Source organism: Acanthochromis polyacanthus, chromosome 19 (genome assembly GCF_021347895.1).
Source record: "Acanthochromis polyacanthus isolate Apoly-LR-REF ecotype Palm Island chromosome 19, KAUST_Apoly_ChrSc, whole genome shotgun sequence".
In the NCBI taxonomy this organism is placed as follows: domain Eukaryota; kingdom Metazoa; phylum Chordata; class Actinopteri; family Pomacentridae; genus Acanthochromis; species Acanthochromis polyacanthus.
In genome coordinates, this window is record NC_067131.1 from 16856972 (window position 1) to 16877796 (window position 20825).

Below are 20825 nucleotides of genomic sequence, written 5' to 3' on the forward strand. Positions count from 1 at the left end.
ACACAGAAGAACAGACCCTTGAAGACCCAGTGGACAAAGAGAAATAACATTCAACACACACCACGACAGGCACCACAAAAACTCAGCCTCCCTCCAGCTGTGTAGAGAGTCGGAGCCGCCAGACTGGTTTGATAGGATTTCTCTTCAACAGTTGCACCCCCCACCTTCCCTTCTTCCTTGATGTGTCATTATGCAACAACCTCAGACCTCAGCTAGTCTGGAATCCAGACAATCTAGAAAGGCAGGTGAGAGACACATGCTCCTTTTTATTTCTCTCACCTGAAGACAATGATAATCTTATCGGCAGCATAGAGCCAAGTGAGCGTGGGGACGATAAACAAATACCTGAGCTGTGCCCTGAAGGCTACTGACACCAAATATATGCTAATAAAATACTGTGAAGTTGTAAAGAAAATGTATGGGTGCAACAGTATTTAATAAATATGTCAGAGAAACTCTTGTTAACAAGTGAGTTTTCTTAGTTTGCGAGTGTGTTGGTTTCTTCAGAGATCAGATGAGATCATGGACTTAAACGAAGATTTTATCATTTATCTGTTCAATGTGTATCACTGACAAACAGTAACTGATTTGATTGTGTTGTGAGGTTCATATATTTATACTGTATCTTTTGTACAAAACTTTAAAGGACTATTGATTTTAATAGTTGCAGGAAACAAGCATTAACTTGCTCCTCCACTAGAGAGCAGTCAACATTCAGATGTTGCCCACAGTTGGGCTGCACATTTAAGAGCAGACACTGTTCTCAACAATCGTACATTTTTCAATAAATGGTCCTCAAATCCTAAACAGTATTTCACACAAAATCAGATTTCACTATATGGTAATTACGGCAAGAAAGTAGTGAAAGTCTGTAACTATAACCCTGATAAATTAATTTATATATGATATTTGGTCCCCATATTACAGGATCAACCATACAGTTACTGCTGCTAGATTAGTTATTATATTATTATATGTGTTCTATTAACATCATCAGCATAATAATAACATTTCATACTTAAACTATCACAGTTGTCATCAATACTGATGTATCGTTGCACTCAAAATTTCAAGTTAAGCTAGTGTTGATTTACTGACCAATGATCACTTCAGGTCGAATTGCCAGGAAGATATCAGTGTAAAACTAGTATTAGCTATGGTTTCATTGCATGCAGACGTACAATATGGAATTATAAATGTATATATTACAGCTGAGTGTTAGCAGAAAGCCATATACAGCAACAGCAGCCCAAAACTCAGTAACTAACTTGGTTTATTGACAGATGTTGCAATAGAAATGTGGAATTTGAAAACATTCTAACAAAAATACATTGATCTTGTTAAAAGCTATCTAGCCTTTGATAAAAGCCATGTTTTTGCCTAAAATGACATACAATTTCAAATTTAATGTCAGTAATTGTTTGGATCCATTGGGATTCTCTCTGTCATTTAATATTGTAAGGTTTTCCATACTATGTAAAGTGTCCTGAGATGTTTTATGTTGTAAATTGGGACTGAATTGAATGATTGTTACACTTTGGCTAAGAAGGGTTCAAATTTCAACCCTTAAAATCATCCAACTTAAACACAGACTATGAAATTATTGATCTTCCAGGGACTCCAGAATGATCATATTTCACTTTAACTGTAACGTACATGGACCAAAGGTCAGTGCTGCTGTTCACATAACATCCATAGGTTGAGAGGTTTATTTATCAATTATTTTTTGTACAAACAGGTTAAATAATTGCACACGTACGTTAATTATAAACCTGAAAAAACCTGTGCTATAGCTGCTGTCTGTCTGTGTTGTCCACTGAGACTGCTTCAGGGCCTCCAGCCTCTCAATGTCTGCCTCACAAAACAGAAAACCCTCTTAGTGCAGCGGAGGAAGGATTTGAAAACTGCCTGAGAGTCTAAACTCAGCAAACTGAAGTCCCCAGAGGGATGATGACAAGGCCCACCTTTACCCCGTCGTCACCATAACAAACCTGCAGGCTCAGTCAGACACCTGCCTTCACCTGAACAAATGGTTAAAGGGGATTAAAGGACTTTTCATATGTGGCATTATTAAAGCTTTTCCTCGCTGCTGGGCTGCTTTCGTTTTACAAAAGGGCTGTAAAATTGTGTGAATCTTAAAGTGAGAGGTATGTTGGGAAGGTATATTCCTCGCTGTAGTTTATTATGTGGTGAAACCCTGAGGCAGCAGATACAGAGGACAGTACAGAGAGTACAGCTCAGGCAGAGCAGCAGTGATGAGGGGGAAAGAAGCGTGCCTGGGCTTGTCTGCCGGCTGGACAGATACTAGTTCATTTTCAATCAACCGACGCAAAATGAAATTGTGTCTGTCCCCTCTTGTCCTCTGTAGCTCCCTCTGTAACGCTCTCCTTTTCCTCTGGCATTGTCATTTTTGAACAAAACCTGGTAGAACCTGGCTGGGGACATTTTTCACATGTCTTTTTGTTTCAGCTTTTGTGTTTTCTTCTTGGTCTTGACACAGCATTTGAGTCCATATCAGTCAAATTGGACCCGTAGAATGCAAACATTCCACATTTAAGCCCCACATATTGCTTGAGGAAATAATCATGCATCTAAATATTTTTTTAAACTGGTTACAGGAATTGAGGTGTGTTTCTGGCACTGCTCTGCTTTTAAGGTGTGGAGGCAATGACTGTGCATCAAGGAGACGTTGATAAGACATGATGAGTCAGACTAAAAGTTCAGCCTTTAATGGCATTTTGCAGTTTGGGTGTGGAACGTGTGACGACTGAGCCAGGAAGGAAACACGAGACCTTTTCTAGAACGTGTAATGCATGGAAATTTTCACAGACATCAAAAGAGCTACAGTTTGCAGACATTAAGGACTTGGTCAAGAAGCGCAGCAAAAAGGCAAACTCCAAAATCTTAGCTTTTAATAATTTGGCTCTACATTGTTTGGTCCTGACTTGAATATTTAAACATCTGTTGGATGGACCGCCATGAAATTATGGTTCAGACATTCGCTGCTCTCCAGATGATGAATCCAAACGACTTCGCTGTTCCTCTAAATTAAATCTGTGGTTCAAAGTGAAACGGAGAGCCGAAGTTGAGTAGGAACTTTTGTTATGGAAATAAGAAAATCTCATTGTCAGTCCCACTGACATTTCCAACAATGCTGAAAATACACACCTGGGATAGAGCCTTTCTGAGCTGTTTGTCATGAGGTTGTTTATGTGATTTGTATGTATTTTGAAAGCCGTGGATGTTCACAGGCTAAATGTCAACAAAACAGTCGAGGTCATGATTGGGTTGAGTGGTTTTGATTCATCGACATCAATGGGACAAAGAGGGCCGGATAAGTTTCAAGACAGTAAATGATCAAATAACTTGAGGGTTACTGACTGCCATGCTTGTTATTCTTTAATAGGGGCTGTAGTTTTTATGTACTCATAATATAAAGCTTGACATCAGAGAGAGAGAGAGTTCTGCCTTGGTGTCTGGGATTAGTGCAGTATGTGCTACAGAGAGAATGATTTTGGTGATTTTTTGAAATCTAAAATCATTACCTGATCAACTTTCTGATACATTTCCTATGTTGGCTTATAATGAAATTCTGCAAAACTAATAAGCTGTACTTTGTGAGTGTTGAGTAGCATTATCGGCTAACAGGCTAAGCTAACAACCTGGTTAATATTACTTGCATGGACAATATGTAAGCATTGTTACTGTGAGCATGTTAGCACACTGATTTAGCATTTACTTCCAAGCACCACTGTGCAAAAGACAAGCAGGATGTGAAAATATAATTTGCAAAATCTTAGGATGTCTCTAAAATACTGATATTGGATCATTTGCTAAATTATTTATGAGTGTTTGATCCATGTATGAGGGTGATTTATGACAAATTCACTTCAGATATCACCATGCATGCTGCTCTTGAGAACACCACTGAAGCATGGCGGTGCAATTTCATAAACGTCACGAACTTGAACTCACTGATCAGATTAAAGCAAATTTTCTTGATAAACAAAAGAATAAATCTAACTGTCTATGATCTGGAAAGCAGGCAGCAATAGTTTTCTTGGTCTTACTACTTATATTCTTATAATAAATGCTAGAAAAAGCTAAATCAAGCTTTATAAATGTACATGACAACCAAAAGTTCTAGTGGAAGATGGCTGTTTTTGTAGAAAACAACGCACTCCTAATACATAAATCATATTGGATAATGTAAATATTTCATGACCAGCATGTTTCTTTGATAGGATGATAAAGTATTAGTGTTTGAAAGAGTGACAAATCAGATTAATAAAAAAAAACATTGCGGTAACCACATTCACAGAACAGCCTCTTTAAGTCACAACCAGCAACCATCTTGAAGAACAACAAAGAAGTTTAAAACAGTCATTTGTACAAAACAATTTGTTAGTATGTTGCTGGTAAACACCCCCAACCTAAAGCCTGTGTTTTAGTTGGTTTTCTTCATTTTGTGATTTCCGTAAAGCGCACGATTCGTACAATTCCTGCAAAATGGCATCACTGAGCTGCACACAGGTCACTAAAAGCAGTTCTACCAGTCATAGATGTTTGACATAAAAGCAAACCATCAAATTAAGACGAGGTGAAGGCACAGAGATGGCAGGCTGTGCTATTAGAGGGAGACTGAATCTTTCTGCCATCAGAGAGCTATTTTATAAATCTATAGACAGTCAATGATGGGATGACACATTCTAAAACAATTAATTTAGTGCTGATTTAACCACTGCAGCAAACAACATGTTGTTCAATGAGGACTTAGGTCCTGCTACTGACCGTGTTTTGTGGTGAAGGCGTTGAGAGAATCATGGGCCTGGAGTCGATGTCGTCGCTGTAGTCTGGTGGAGGCAGCAGCACCGGCTCCTCCTCCTCCTGCTCAGGCAGACTGACCACACTCAGACTGCGCACCGGCGTGCCCAGATTGCTGCATAGATACATGATATGAATCTTCAGCTACCAAACATCAACTGCAAAACAACTCATCGATTCACTTCCTGGTGTTCTGTTTGTTGTTCTCTTACCTATTTGATATCACTGGCTCAGTATAAGGTCTGCAGTAGGAAGAGGGAAACCAGCCCCGCCTGATAACAGAGAACACAAACACCACAACATCAAAAACATCATAAAAGATCTGTACACAGGGAGCCACACGGTTTCTTTATTTTTCAATGATTACTATTAACCAGCACCCCAACATGTGCTGGTTTGAAGGGCATATCTTTGCAGAAAATCACCAAGTTTGTACAATCAATCCGAGCCAAAAAACTGTACAGACAGAGAGAATTCAATTTCAATTTCAATTTCAATTTCAATTTCAATTTTATTTATATAGCGTCAATTACAGTCAAATTGTCTCAAGACGCTTTACAGAACCCATATGCCTGACCCCCAGAGCAAGCCCAAAGGCGACAGTGGCAAGGAAAACACCCTTTTAACAGGGAAGAAACCTCGAGCAGAACTCGGCTCTATATAGGGGGGACCCATCTGCTTGCTGGCCAGGCGGGTTGAGAGGGACAGAGGAGGGCAAGGGGGAGGGATGGGAGAAGAGGGAGTGGTGGGAAAGCAAGGAAAATAATAGGGTCAGAATAGGGTCAATATATAATTGAGGGACTTTTGAAGTTTACAGGACATATCTTGCATACATTTTTATTAAAAGTAACAAAAATTAATGTTTTCTGATCACGTTTTTACAAATTCCATAATTATTTATTATGGAAACAATCACTTATTAATAAAAATGACTGGGTGTCACTAAATAGACTAAATAACCGTCCGAATTTAATAACAACCACCTTCTAATTAGCTAAACAATAATAAAATGAGCTCATTCAAATGTTGTTTTGATTGTGTTCTTCTTATTAAGTTGAGATAATCATGACAAATATTTCTTTTATGGCTAAATACCACATTTTATATGGAAAATAACTAACTGTATCTGTGTCCAAGAAATCACTTTCAAGTAAGTTACTATTACAAAAACACCTCTCAAGGAAGTGTGTTTATTCCAGATCACATGACCTGCTCCACATGATGTCATTTCCTCCAGAAAAAAAGACTGGCGAGAATCCAAGGTATGCTCTTTCTCCTCTTTCTTAGTTATTTACTATAAAGTAGCGTATGAGTCAAGTGTGGATTTACCACGTCAACAGTGTTAATACAATTTGTAAATTATTTTAAATTTCATTTTTACTCAATTGTATATATATTATTTAGAAGAATCTGTCTCTAAAAATGCTATGTGGTGTTTGGGCACAAGCGGTCATGTTGATTTTAGGCCTGAAAACAGCAAAAATGTCAACTATGATACAAAAAATCCCACAATTAAAATATTGACCCAATTGTTGGATTTTTCAATTTTCTGAGAGCTAAGCGACCAAGCATGTGTGACATGCAGTTCCACCAGGAAACTTAGCCAAATGCCTCATTTCAAAATGTGCCAAAAATACATTGTGTATTCTAACAAGATTCTGTGAAAAAGTAAAAATTCTGCACTACTCTGCACTACTGTGAAGCCATTAGTAACTAACAGTCATGTGACAAAAATTCTGTAACTTTTCAGGTGCGCTGGGCTGAACTGTGTTTACTGTACACAGAGCAGACAGGAGAAAAGTATAGGAACTAAACTATTTTTCCATTGTTAGTAACATCTGTTGGCAGTTGGAAAAATGTTTTGATGTTTTCTCCAATTTTGTACAAAAAAAGTTACACCAAGAGGGTTTTGCCTCTCTGCTTCTAGGCATGTTTGTACTGTTTCCATCAAGGTGCTGGATTTATAGTCCTGTGAAAAATGAGCTTACAGTGAGTCAAATACGACAGGAGCAAAAAAACAAGCAAAAACTACTTCAGGAGGTTAATTGTTACTGCAGCAATCACTACTCTTCCTTAGTTCCATGTCAAACACAATGCTTTAGGACTAAATAAGAAGTAATTAAATATGAAAAAAGAAGAAGTTGAACCAACAAAACACTGCAAAAATACATTACAGATAATACTTTTGCCAGTTGTTCAATTACCTAAAGAAATAAATCTCTCCATCCGTATTAGATGATGTACATCAGTGAGTCTCAGCCTGCCTGAGTTGCATGACAAAATATTACAAATATTCACAGATGATTCTGTATGCATATCAGACACTGCATGTGATCTGTTTTTCAGGGTTTGGGAGTAAATATAATTGTGAATCAGTGCTGCAGACAAAACACTTGAATCAGATGCACGAATCGGAGATGAAATATATGAAAGAAAGAGAGATTTTGTGCGCTAAGACTCAGAAGTTGTCTCCAAGTCACGTCTACAGAAAAAGATGGCTTATCAGCCCAGTGCACTGGATTTGTTGCTAAGAAACAGAATGTACGGTGAGGCATCCCAACATGTCCAACCAACCAACCACTGACTGCTGTAAAACCACTTCAATTTGAAATGCCACTTAATGACACACACACAGCGAGCACAGAGGGCTCCTGTTCGTTTCTTTCAGACGGAGAGTGAAGAAACAAGTGACACAGACCGTAAGCGCTCCATAATCCTGCATTATGGGCTTTAATCGATCTGCATGACTGTAATTACACAAGTCAGAGGCAACTTAGCTACATATACAAACACAACTTGGTGTGTGTAAACATTTTCAAACCAAGTAATCTGAGCAACGAGACACACAAAGCTAACAACTGCAGTGCTTGTGTGGAGGAATATTAAGGGGGAAGGGATTTTAACAAGCACCTGAGAACATTTTTCTCTTTCTCTGGAGTCGCAGCTGCTACAAAGATGGGATTCCATCTTACCTGCTCTTTTAAAAACACTGGCTACCATATTTATTTCTCTCACTTTTCTTCGGGTATCTGCAGCTGGATTATTTGCATGTGTGTTCAGTGTTGTTAGGCAGGGCAGCAGCAGCAGAAACAGGGAGAGATCAAGCTTTACAACTGTCATGTCGAACATACCTGACATACTCAGTGTTTCGAGGCCACCTGAGCTATGTAAAAAACGCCTGTGTGTCACTGCTGCTGCTTATTTGCTGGAATGAAAGTACACTTCCTCTCGTGGGTGTGCCAGCAGTTGTATTTAGATTGCATTTAAATAAAAAATATGAGGGACGGAATCCACAATAAGGCTGTATTCTGGCAGGTTGAGATATGGTTATTTGAGCCTTAATAAACTCTGAATATCCTACCCAGCTGTAAGGGTAACGGATAACACAGGCGTACTTTCACATTTTTTCATTTGTTTGTTATATTTCTGCCAACAAATCCCATAAAAAAAACAAAACTAACAATGTATTTGCTGGTCTCTCAATACTTTGTCTACTCTGTGCAAATTAGTTCTTTCTGACGAGGATTTAAAAACTAAAATTCAACCCTCTGAAGCCCAAAACCTGTCAGTGGGTTCGAAAAGCATGTCAACTTTTAGAAAGAATCGTTGTATTTTTAGTTTTCTGACATTTCATTAACTACTCATCTGTTACTTGATATTTTATTATGAAACTTAACCAAATCTAATCTTAAAATTCTAATATTTCATCAAAATTCCTTCATTCTACATGTCTGCATTAACAATATGCTAAAAACTAGGGCTGGGATTTTAACAAGTTAATTTAGTTTTTTAATTAGTTAATTACAGAAAAAATAACACGTTTAAAAAAATAACGCATTCAATCGCACCTTTCTCAGTTTCCCAATTTCTGGTACGCTGGTAACACTGGTGCACCCTCCAGCCCAGTAGGTGGCAGTAATGAAGCTAAAGTCTGTTTGCCAACCGCGAAGAAGATTCAGCAAAAAGTATCTTCGCAAGCATTCGAGGAAAGAAATAAGCTGCTGAATCTGTTCTCGTTTTAGTTCAATGATGGCTAGTTTAGACGTTTAACACATATTTCGCGATACGTCGGACCTCCGCTGCCCGCACCGAATTTGCATTTAAAGTAGAAGTCAGGTCTACTTTATGCAAATGAGCTCTGGGGGGACGCAGCTTGAAATATGCTGCAACACAACAAGCGTGCAATGCGGTGCGTTTCACATAGACAATGAATGGGCGATCCTGTGGACACATTAGCTACGACAGTTCTGGTACCAGTAAAAGGTGTAGCCAGCCCATAATAGACCACTTTTCAAGACAATGAAAGTGCCTGAGTTTACAAAAAGTCTTAAAATGTTGAATATAATCACTATAATTGCACTTTGAGTTTGCAGTAATAGCTGAATGTAGTAGACAGATGAAAAATGAAGATAAATATAAATGAAACATACATTTTTTTTAAGGTTCATGTATATGTCTAGTCATTGATTCAGCCATCAACCAAAATTTATTTGATTTGAAAAACTTTGCTTATTGTGTCAGATATTGCTATTTGGCAAATCGCAATTAATTACAAAGCCTCTAATTATTTTTTAAACTGCGTCCCACCACTACTAAAGACACATGGTATTTACGCTAACTAAACTGTAAAATAAATAAATAAATAAATAAATCCTGCTCTACTCAGCACAAGAAGCCATTACTCACTCACGTGGACTTTTTGAGTGTATGTCGTATGGTGAGTGTGTTCATGGAAATAAAGGAACACATCACTGAATCCACAACAACGCAGCTCATTCATGTGTATGAGTAGTTTTGAGACAACAGTGGAGGTTTATGGCACAGAAGGAGAAGATTCACCCAGCTGTTGCTACAGAGACAGTACTTATGTAAGATTAGATTTGTTTTTGAGAAGATTTGTTGTGAAGATTATCTTACTGTGGAACTAGTTTGACGTGAATTCATTCATGGTTATTGATTTCATAATTACAGATATATTCTGCAGATTACACCCTGCACTGTTGGATCTAGTTGAGATTGGGCGGAGTGATACACGGTAAAATGAACTGATCTTTAAACTTGGGTTTCGCTGTTTGGGAGCCATGGTTTGGTATGGACTTTGAAAAGTACACACGATTCCAGACAAAGCTGTCCCCGTGCTGTTGTTTACACACAACTCAAAATAGACTGAGTAAATTATTAGGTAATGTTAACATGTGCCAGCGCTACACCTATAAGGAAGATCAGTTCATGGTGGGTTTGGGATGTGTGGACAGTAAGAAAAGGTCATCAACATGAATACTGAGTATACAAGGACTCACTGCCGTGTCTTCTCCAGCTCTCCATACAGCCAGCCGTCCTTCTCCTCCTGGATGAGCAGCGCGATGATGTCGCCGTCATCGAAGCTGAGCAGTGTGTCGTTGTTGCCCGCTGTGTGAGGAAAAATGGTCCTGACCCTGGACTTCCTGGCTATGTTGAGACCAGACGACTGGGATGTGGACCGGGACAGACTGCCTTCACCGAGACTGCCCTGGTCTGGAGGCAGAAAAGATTCAAAACAACAGAGATTAGAATCATCACAATCATGTCAGTTAGCTGTCAAAATCTGTGAAAGAAGAGCAGTTTGCTATTTATGAAACTTTACTGGTTTACTTTGTAGACTAGAGGTAAATAAGACGATCCTGCTCTCCTTTTTTTCAGTTCTCTTTTGCAGAAATGTCGCAAATATGATCACACAAGAATGTCATTTATTACATCTTTTCTCCCGTAAAATTCTAACACAAAGGGCATCCCTGTAGCTCAACAGGTTGAGCAGGCGACCCATAAACAGGTGCTATAGTCCCCGAAGCAGCGGTCATGGACTCCAGATCGACCTACCATTTGCTGCATGTCTTTCCCTCTATCTTCTCCATTGTCCTCTATATTTAAGGCTCAAAGGCCCAAAAATAACTTTAAAAAAAATCCAACACGATAAGTGAGACAACAATGCTCCCAAATTATTGAAATCTGAGTGTACACCAACAAGGCTTGAAAAAAATATTCTATAACTCTATTTTATGGGAATGTACTGCCTGGAGATCTCTAATAATTTGTAAAGATTGTGGAGGTCATCTGCGATTAAAATTTTGTATGTATCCATCATGTCTATAATGTGTGAAGCAAAAATTCTGACACATTTCAGCAACACAGAGGTCTTATGATAAGATCAGCCCCAAATCAGTATCTCTGTGATTTGAGATGTTAATTTAAATGTATTTATTAATTTTTAAAAAAAACTTTTTTGCAGATTTTTTTTGTTTTCTTTGCAATTTTGTTTTACTTTGTTCTAATTCTGAGAATTATGGAGGCTGTGTTTGTGAATACAAATAAAAGTTTGGGCAACATTTTGTCACTACCCAGCATGAACACCCGTTTGCAGAGAGAGTGAACTCGAATCCATCAGAAGAGAGAAATCTTCAAGGATGTTGTGATGGAAAATGTGCATATTAGGATGCAGTAGGAACATTTAATTGCCATTTTGTGGCAGTCTATCATATCATATCCAGGTAAAATGTCAGTAAATTCAAGTAAAACACAGACTTTGCTTATCTTGTCTGAAAAACAGATGTGAGAGTTTATTTTTAAATGCCATGACGCCCCTAGGTAATTGTGTGTGGGATTGCTAAAATTTAATTCTGAAAAGAGATATCTGCTGAGTTTTGATGAATCATGGCAAACACAGAGTTCTCAGTCAGTTGTGGGAGACAAGTATGTTTATTTAGGTATTTAAAAGCAGCCATTATTACCTGAGTTGTGGTCTGAAGAGGAGGTTAGTGGAGATCTGGGCTCTGGGTTGAACATATTGGCGAGTGGACTGATGTGAGCCTTTTGTGGCGGTGCTGGAGGAGGCACCATAGGCGCTCCATTATTCTGAAGAGATGGCAAAGGAAATGATTAGAAGATTCACTAATATGACAGTATAATCTGGCCATATTTGCATCCAAACAGGAATGATTTTGAATCAATGCAATTGTATTTAACAGCCTTAACTGTAACTTATTGTTTTCCTCCTACGCAGCAATAAACAGCTGTGGCCAAAAACACTCGGTGGACTTTAACACAGAGAAGCAACAACAGCACATGCAGGACTTCCTGTGGCTGACAGCCAGCGTACAAACCCTTGGCACTTCACACAAAGGCATCCATCTGATACAAGACCACAAGCGAGATAAAGTACAAGCAGCAACAAGACAAGATAAGCCGCCACAGGGCCACTTTTTCCACATTTCCAGTTTGGGTTGTGTAGTGTTTTGGAAAGCTTTATTCACAGCTTTTATCTGAAGCACCTCGCAGTAAGATAACAAAGTAAGAATAGCCAGTGAGCGAATAAAACATTCGAGATTTATGCCTTGAGAGCACACAATGTTTGGTTAGTTCACATCAGATAACACTAACTCACCCTGCTGTAGTGCTCCACCTGCGGTGACTGTTCTGGGGTGGAGGACAACCCTTCTATCATGCTCACCACCGTGTCCGGCACCTTGGTGATGTCGCTGCACTTTTCCTGCCAGCTGGGGATCTTCACAGCCAGCATCTCTTTGGCCTGGAAACGCCGAATTAGACAGAGCTGGTGTTAAATAGCCCCTAATGGGAAAGTGGGATCCGACAGTGCGGGATGTCGGTCTTTGCTTACTTTCTCATGGAAGTTGCTCATCTGATAGGAGAACATGCAGTGTTTGTCCGCCAAGAAACAGAAGCGCCTCTTTTCTTCCAGTAAGGCCTCTTTGCAGCCGTCGGCAATGAACTTCTGCATGTCCATCTGACGCGACGAGATGGTCTCCATGTACTGCAGATGGAATCACACGGAGGCCACAGAAGGGGATTAATAACAATGAGAAAAACATGAGTCATACATTGCATTTTATGCATTTAGAAGATCTCCCATATGGAAACAAGAAGTGCACCAAATGTACACCACATGGCTTTGTAGTCTGAAAAGAGCAAGGTGATTTGCTTCATCACGTTTATTACAAGGTGTAGCAGGCCTAAATAAATGTAATGAATAAAAAAATAAAAATATCATTGCTGTCTTTTATTGTTACTATTACTACTACTACTATTAGTAATAATAATAGTGACAACAACAACAACAATAATAATATAGTTAAATACTATTTTGCAACTACAAGATTGTAGAAAGAAAAAGGAATTTTTGGAAAAGAATAAATAAAATATTTAAAATGATTGCTTTTCTTTGCTCATATATTTGTTTTTCTTCTTTTGTTTTGATCATTTATTATATTAATTTTTCATTTTTAATTTAATTTTACCACTATCTGTATCTGTTTAATTTTCATTAACATTTTAAAATGTATTTTTTATTATTTTATTAATAGTTTTTTGGGGTTTTTTTTTCACTTCATGTGTTCGTTGTTTTCAGTTCATTTGAGTTGATAACTGATCATCTGAAGTCCAGCCTGCTGCAGACACTGTCTCTCATAAATACATTAACTGGTGATGTTTACGTGTGTGTCGATGACAACAGGAAACTTGGAGTTTGGAGCTTGGAAGACCAAAAATGAGGTCATTTCAAGTTCTGACTTCCGCCTTTTATCGAATGCAGCACGAGACTCTGACCTGTGGAAACGTGCTGATCTTATCAGTGACAATCACAAAAACATGAACAACCTCAATCATGTTTTTGAGGGCAAAGATTGAGGTCCATAAACACTTCTGGCATATTTTCTTAGACCACATGTTCATCTTGTAGTTTAAGGCACCTCAGATTGTTCTGCTTCGACGCTGACCTGACTCTGACCCTCTGACTAAACGCTACCTTTTTGGCCGCAGCCTACTGTTTGTGTATTCGGAAGAGATTCACAAATGAAGTCCGTAAAGAGCTTTGTAATCAAAGTCTCTGTACTCAGCGACAAGTTTATTTGGGTCTCTTGTATCAATCTGGCTTGGCAGGAGACCAAATCAGTGTATAAGGTGAATGAGTGGACCTGACAAAAGGAAAAAAAAAAAACTCTTTAAAATGACTTAGCAACCTTCCATCCATGCCTTTATTCTACACCCACTACTGCCGTTTTCCCCAGGTTGTCATGGTGACAGTAAAACAGCCTGTCTCTAAGGGCTCTGTCAAAGACCCTCCACGATTGTCTGGTCTCATTCTCTCTGTCTGTCTCTCTCTATCTCTTCATTTTCCATTTTCACCACAAACAACTGCCCAGACTCTCAGCAAGAGGTGAAAGAGGAGACAGACAGGACCGAACTCATCGCTGGCAGCTTATTCAAGCCCTGAACATGATTATTAGAAAGCTGCCCGGCTGGCCTCGTAGTGCACTGGTGTCATTTTAATCAGATAATGAGAACTCAGCGGATGAAGAGGCCCCTTCTTTCTGCTCAGCTTGAGAAATAGGATCAACCTCCAACCAGATAAGACAACTTATTGTACGCATCTTTAAAAATGTGATCCTGAGCGTAGCAGCAGAGGAAAAAACACACAGGATTCCTAGAGAGAAGTCTAAACATCTCTTCCACAAGCTGCAATCACTTCTTGACTGTTCAATTAGAGGCTCTGTGTAATTCTCTCAAAACAAGCCAGGCTGACACGCAATCCATCATCAAACTGAGGCAATGAAAACAGTCAATAAAGCAAAAAAAAAGAAAAGAAAAAAGAGACAGACAGGAGTTATTACTCAGGCTCTGCAGTCTCATCAAATTGATTTACAAAGCAAATCCCTATTTGAGATGTTAAGACTGCTTATTGATAGCAGACAGCAGGATTTAAACAGCCAATAATGTGCAACATTTGGGAGCGAACACGTCAACCAATAAACCGAGGGCCACTGAACAGCGTAAAACAAAACTGCTCAAGCAAGGCGATGTCAACACGGACCAGTAAAACTTCAGAGTCACGTTTGTTCCCTCTGCAGTGACACAGCTGTGTTTTCAGTGAGTTTTATGAGACCGCATTGCTGTTTATCCACATCTGCTTGTAAAAAAGCTGCTATGCATGTCCTTTGGCTCTTTGTGAAAATGTGCATTACTACAACAGTGAATACTCAAATATCAAACAAAGTGGACTGAAGTGGAAGCTTTTACCATTAAATTAGAGAAAATGCATTTTGAAGTTAAGTCAGCTAAAAAATTCTAGCTTTGAGTAATTATAAAACCTGATTACAATCAGCATAGAAGTCTGTTTCCCAGGGAGTGAAGGTTAAAAAAAACTCTTAGTTTGAAGAAAACATAATTACATAACTGCCTTGCTTTAGGGTCTTTTCAGTGCACATAGTTAAACAGTAAATGAAAGTAATCACTCATAGGCTTCCTGACTGCAATGAAAAGAATGCTAATAGTGCACAGTGAAGGTTAATATACGCTTCACATCTGACTCCCACAGACTTCAATGCATTCAGAGTCCATCAAAAGTAAAACAGCACACAATTCACAGATTAAAAAAAAATCACAGATTAACCCGCCGAGCTCCAAAACACACCAGCGGCCTTGTAAGGCGTGTTATCCTTTACAAAGTTGCCAAAACTACTTCATTTATCACAGGCAGAAACCATAAAACAGAAAGAATTGTTGGATTTTGAACTTCCTGATGGTCAGTGAATTACTCATCTGTGCCATAATGTCAGGAAACGAAACCAAATCTAAGCCTACTATAGCAATATTTCATTCTACATATCTTACCGAAAGAGTCAGAAAAAAAATCTAAAAAGCATGTTGCACTAATAGAAAAAAACTAAAACACAATCAGAAGGCATTAGTGACTCTGGTGTAACCAACACTAATGTGACAAAAAAAAAATCAGAAACTTCTTGGCTGAACTGGGTTTTAACTGCAGGGAGCAGAAGCATAGACACAATAAAAAAAAATGCCATCAGTAAAATATGTATTTTAAATTACATGCTCTGTGTTTGTTGGTGCTATGGCTTGTTTGTTTTTACTTTTTATGTGTATTTTTTTTTTTTAATACGAGAGTATCAAACTGAATTTTATTGTAAAATGTGCAAGGACAATAACAGTGATTTGATTTTAATCATATGTAGAGTGAGTATCCAGTGTTGATAACACCTGTGGGCACTTGGAAAAGTGTTGTAAATGTTCATACAAGAACTCTCTTTTATTGCCTTTTATGATTTATGGCATTATAACTGTGTCAAGCTGCACAGAAGACATTTCGGAGTTCTCTCTACGTTTAGTTGTGCTGTTTCCATAAAAGTTCAAGGTTTCCTATTGCAGTGAAAAATGAGCCGACAGTGAGTTAAAATGTGATGCTCAGAAACAGCATTTTTCACCGGATTAATCATCAAACGTTTAGGGTTGTAAATAAGAGTTCAATTAGGGACTATACTGAAAGAAATTATGTTACTCTCAAAAAACTTTTCCATTTTTTTGAAACATGGGGAATTAGTCAAGGTATGGATGCCAAGATATTTATTCATCTATTTTTAAATATGGTAGAGATTTGGTTGTGGTGTGTTTTGAAATAAACAATTGTTTGAACAAGGATGTTTTTTTTATTGAAAAATGACAAACCAAACTTTTTACTTACTGATGAGTTAAGATCAGGCGTGAACTAACCGTGACGTCACCCGTTGGTTTCAACGCCGAGAAAATGAAGCCCGGATTTTGCTACTTCCTGGTCGCCGTTTTGGATTTTTTGGAGCCAGTGACGTAAAAAGCGTCATCAAACAGGCTGGACCGGAGAGCAACTAGGGGCAGGATTGGCTGAAGACTCTCTTATCCTGCCCACATTTTACCGCAGAGGCTTCTGTTGCTGTCTATCAAGTATAGCCACGCCCCCTGGCTCCGCCAACTTTAACGATTTATTTAAAATTCAGTATTGATTTATTTTAAGATCGGCCACCTGATCTCTCATTTTGACCATGAAAACTAACGGGAAAAAAATCCTGAGCTGAAGAACATCAGTCTATCAAATTTTATTTTTTCCAAAAATGAATTGGGGTCTATGGAGCAAAAGCTTTTTGGAGCCAACCCATGATATTGCAAGTTTTTGACACTTCCGGGTGGGCTTCAATTTTGGAGCCAGATGCTATCTCCACTTTATATACAGTCTATGGTTAAGATAGGAGTTGACTTGTCTTTCTTCATCCACTACAAATAGATGTAGCATTTTGTAAAATTGTTGTTTTGGATATTGGTATTGCTACAAGTCACGAGTCATGAACTGTGAATAAGAAAAGCACTATGAACATCTCACACAAACTTAATGAAGGAATTATTTTAACATTTGGTGAATATAAACATGTTGTATTCTGGAGATTACTTATGCAACATGTCAACTTTAAACTGTGTGTCTCTAAATGGAGAACTTACTTGCTACGCTTAAATGGTATCATTATTCTAACTTTCGCCTCCTCTCTTCTCCTGTGACCCGGAAACCATTTACCCTCATGGAGGACTTTCCATTTATGTAAATGCACCTCGAGGAGATGAGGAGGAAGGAGACAGGAAGCTTTGGGAAAAGCTACGCGTAAAGAAACACAGGTATATCTTAGGTGGAAGCTTTCAATCAACTGGTACGATGTATAAATGCTGCACATTCCTGACAGGTCTTACAGCTGTGCAGCACGTCATAAGTAATCACTACTGTTCAAGAATGGAATGAAAGATTTCTTATTGGACAGCTTCAACACCTGCATCCTTGCATCTCTTTCTTTTGTCCTCACCGGAGAAGCTAACAGCTAAGGTAGAGGAAAGAGAGAGTGGCAGAACAAAAACCACCCAGTGTTGTGCACAAGGACAAGTCAGCATGTTAAGTCAACAACCAGCTGCTTTCTACCAGCTTTGGACATATCATCAATCAGCTGAGACATTTTTGATTTCCAGTAATGAAACCTGTTTAGTAAAAGCTAATCTGACTGTCTGCAGCCAAAACAACCTTATGAGTGTGTGACAGTGTGTGTGTCTGCTTGCGTGCCTATGTTTATTCAAATCTGGGTGTGTTTGACTTCAATGAAAACAAGGTCTGCTGCTGAACACACTGAGCTGTCGTATAAAGGTCATATTGTACTGCAAAGACACACAATCTGCAAACAGCTTTAGACATGATAGCACCTTTTGATCATTTTATTCCAAAATTTAAAATCAGAAGTGTCTCCTATCACAAATGTCTGCTATCGCTAATTATTAACACATGACTGGAAAGCAAAACCCGGAGTTTCAGTGCCATAAGGCGTCTTCTTTACACTGGTATCCTGAGAACCATCTCTCCGCCATGTCACAAATTGCAAACCTGTCATACTCTCTTCAGAGGCATCAGAGCGTACACATTCGAAAGCGTCTTGCTTGAAAAGTCACGGAAAACATCAGTGCATGCTCTGTTTTGAAAGCACAGAAAAGGTGGAGTGGGTTTGGTTTCAGCTCTCACCTCGTTCTCTTTGATCTCATACTTCGATGAATGCTTTCCTTGGCTTTTCCTTCTGAGCTTCTTCAGGTCTGTCTGAGAGCGCTCCAGGGAGTCCTGCTTCAGCTTGTGCTCTGACTGGTAGCGCTTGAAAGTGGCCTTCAGACAGACATTTGGAAAGACAGGAAAGGTGAGCAGATTGCCGCTTTTATCACACAAACACTCCACAGATTAAAAATGCTGAAGTTGTGTAGGCATTATGTTTTCTCCCTTTACTTCCTTTTAATATGTATACAAAAATCCTTCTACGTATAGGGAGGAGGTAGGTGTATGGCAGATTGAAGCATGCCGTACATGACGACACTTACATTCATGTATTTAACATCCATCTCTGTCTTCTTCTCCAGCTCCACAATAATCTCTCGGTGGAATCTCTTGAACTGCAGGGAGAAAACACACACCTCAAATTCATTGCAACATACATCATCGTGGATGCAATTTGTTCTAAACGCAATGTACAATTCAGTCACATAACAGTGGAGTGACCTGTTGGAATGTATGATAATGGGTTTCAGAGAGGATGAGATCCCATCAGCGGCGGCTTATCAGCTCATTATGGTTAAAGATTTACAACTTTTGCCGCTCGCTGATAAAGCGCAGCCCAGCCAGGAGAGTTGGCATGGATATTCTACATTTCTTCCCAACTTTTCTTACATGAACCTAAGTGCTAGCGGCTGCCATATTTAAACTGGTCACACTTGACTTCAGTTTACTTGTTGTCACCAGGCATCTGAAGCATTTCACCCCGAGGCAGCAGAGGCAAGAGTGATTCTGTGGCTTCTCCACTCTTGTCAAACTTTCCTTCACCTTTTGTTACAGTGAATTCAAACTCTCTCAAATGAAAGGAATGAGCTGAAAAGGTTGCAGAGGTTACATTTCCAGAGAGGACAGCGTGATAAATGGCCAATCTCTGTCTATTAACTGGAGATGAGCTGACAGTTTGTGGCCACAGAGTAGTACTAGGAATGACAATTGTTCGCTCCAAGAGGCTCAGAGGGCGAACTGTCAATGTGCAATTTTTTAATGGCATAATTGCAGCACAGGAAAGACTTTTTCTTACAGCACATCCAATTTATTGCTTTCATTCCTTTGATTCAGGAGCAGAAAGAAAGAAGCACAGACAAAGTGAACAACCTATAATGATGTGGATGTAGCTGCTAGGAGTCAGGATGTCCAATCAAAAGCCAGGTAAAGAAGAACGCTGATGATATTTCGTGTTTTTTTTTTGTGCCAACAAATTCTATGATCAAAAGCAACAATGTCTCATGATTTCATGATCCTGTCACACATGACCCTCAAATCAGATCACCTGGATATTTTAACGCTTTAAAGATGCTTGGTTGCATACACCGATCTGCCACAAAATTAAAACCGCTGACGGGTAAAGTCAGTGTTCCCTCTAAGGCACAGCAGGGTAGGTTGCTACACAAAAAAATGCTCAGGAACAGCTTGAGAAACACAACAAAGAAGCCAAGGTGTTGACTCAGCTGTCAAACTCCACCTATCCTAATCCGATTGAGCATCCACGTAATGCACCAGAACCTGGCCAATCCATAGAAGCTCCGACCCAAAACGCAAAAAGATCTGCTGCCTACATCCCAGTGCCAAACACCACAGGAAACCCTTAACATACCCCAATGGCCAGAGCTGTGGCACATTAGGGACCTACACAATACTAGGTAGGTGGTCTTATTGTGCCCCTTTTCAGCAAATGAATCAAGTCTCACATGTCCCCACATTGTGTCTCTTAGTTTTTGAGCTCAAAGATGATTCTCTTCACCATGACTGTAATACTCCTTGAGCTGTTCTAAAAGAAGTTTTGTTCTGAAAATCAGTGAGTTGCAGCTCATCCCACTTCCCTTTAGGACAAGTACATCGTCTGCATCTGTGATTGACACCCAAAGCTGTCATTGCTACTGGCCGAGACTCTTACTAGTTGTGTGGGCCTTGAAGAACGGCAGAAGTAAAGATCTTCATATGCTACAAGCTTTTATTTTACAACTTCAAGTTTATAACAACCACACAATGCGCAAAAAATAAATGAATCAATGTATATATCATGAGCTACTGAGCAGTTTCCAGCAGTAGAACCAGATTTTAAAGCGACTCACGTTCTCTTCCAGTTCAATTTGGACCTTCCTGTTGGTTTCTGCAATCTCCATCAGAACCACACCTAGAAAAGACATAGGGAACAACTTTTAGCATTTGAGAAATTGTTGACATGACATAGTACTTTTACTGTTTTTTTGAGTTGCTGGTAGACAGTTATCTTTGGTCCTACATAATTGTCCAACGGCATTTCTAAGATGGTCGGTGAGTGGCAAGATGTAAGGACTTTCACACTAGAGATACATGAGTGGTGTCAACATTCCCATCAAACTCTGAGCAAGAAACCCAATAACTGTATTTACCACAATATTCAACTGTTCCTTTCTGAGATGTTGGGGACAGAAAGCATTTCAAAATTGCCAAGCACAGACCCAAAAGCGACAAAAGCTCTGCATAACGAGATGCAGATTCAGAAGGAGATGTGATATATTTTGTGTAAGAGAACTGCTAGCCTTCTTGTATAACCAGTTTTTCATCAACCCTCGCATTCGTC

General features: G+C 39.1%; 1 protein-coding gene across 1 annotated transcript in view; it reads right to left on the reverse strand.

The window, feature by feature from the left end:
* Nucleotides 1–20825, reverse strand: part of baiap2l1a (BAR/IMD domain containing adaptor protein 2 like 1a) — a 39768-nt gene that overhangs the window by 3312 nt on the left and 15631 nt on the right. Inside the window, exons 4-12 of the mRNA XM_022197621.2 lie at nt 20335–20396; nt 18532–18603; nt 18188–18322; nt 12476–12628; nt 12242–12385; nt 11589–11712; nt 10125–10338; nt 5037–5096; nt 4792–4939 (exon numbers count right to left, since the gene is read on the reverse strand). Of these exons, the coding sequence (XP_022053313.1) occupies nt 4792–4939; nt 5037–5096; nt 10125–10338; nt 11589–11712; nt 12242–12385; nt 12476–12628; nt 18188–18322; nt 18532–18603; nt 20335–20396 (1112 nt within the window). The remainder of the gene's footprint in view (nt 1–4791; nt 4940–5036; nt 5097–10124; nt 10339–11588; nt 11713–12241; nt 12386–12475; nt 12629–18187; nt 18323–18531; nt 18604–20334; nt 20397–20825) is intronic.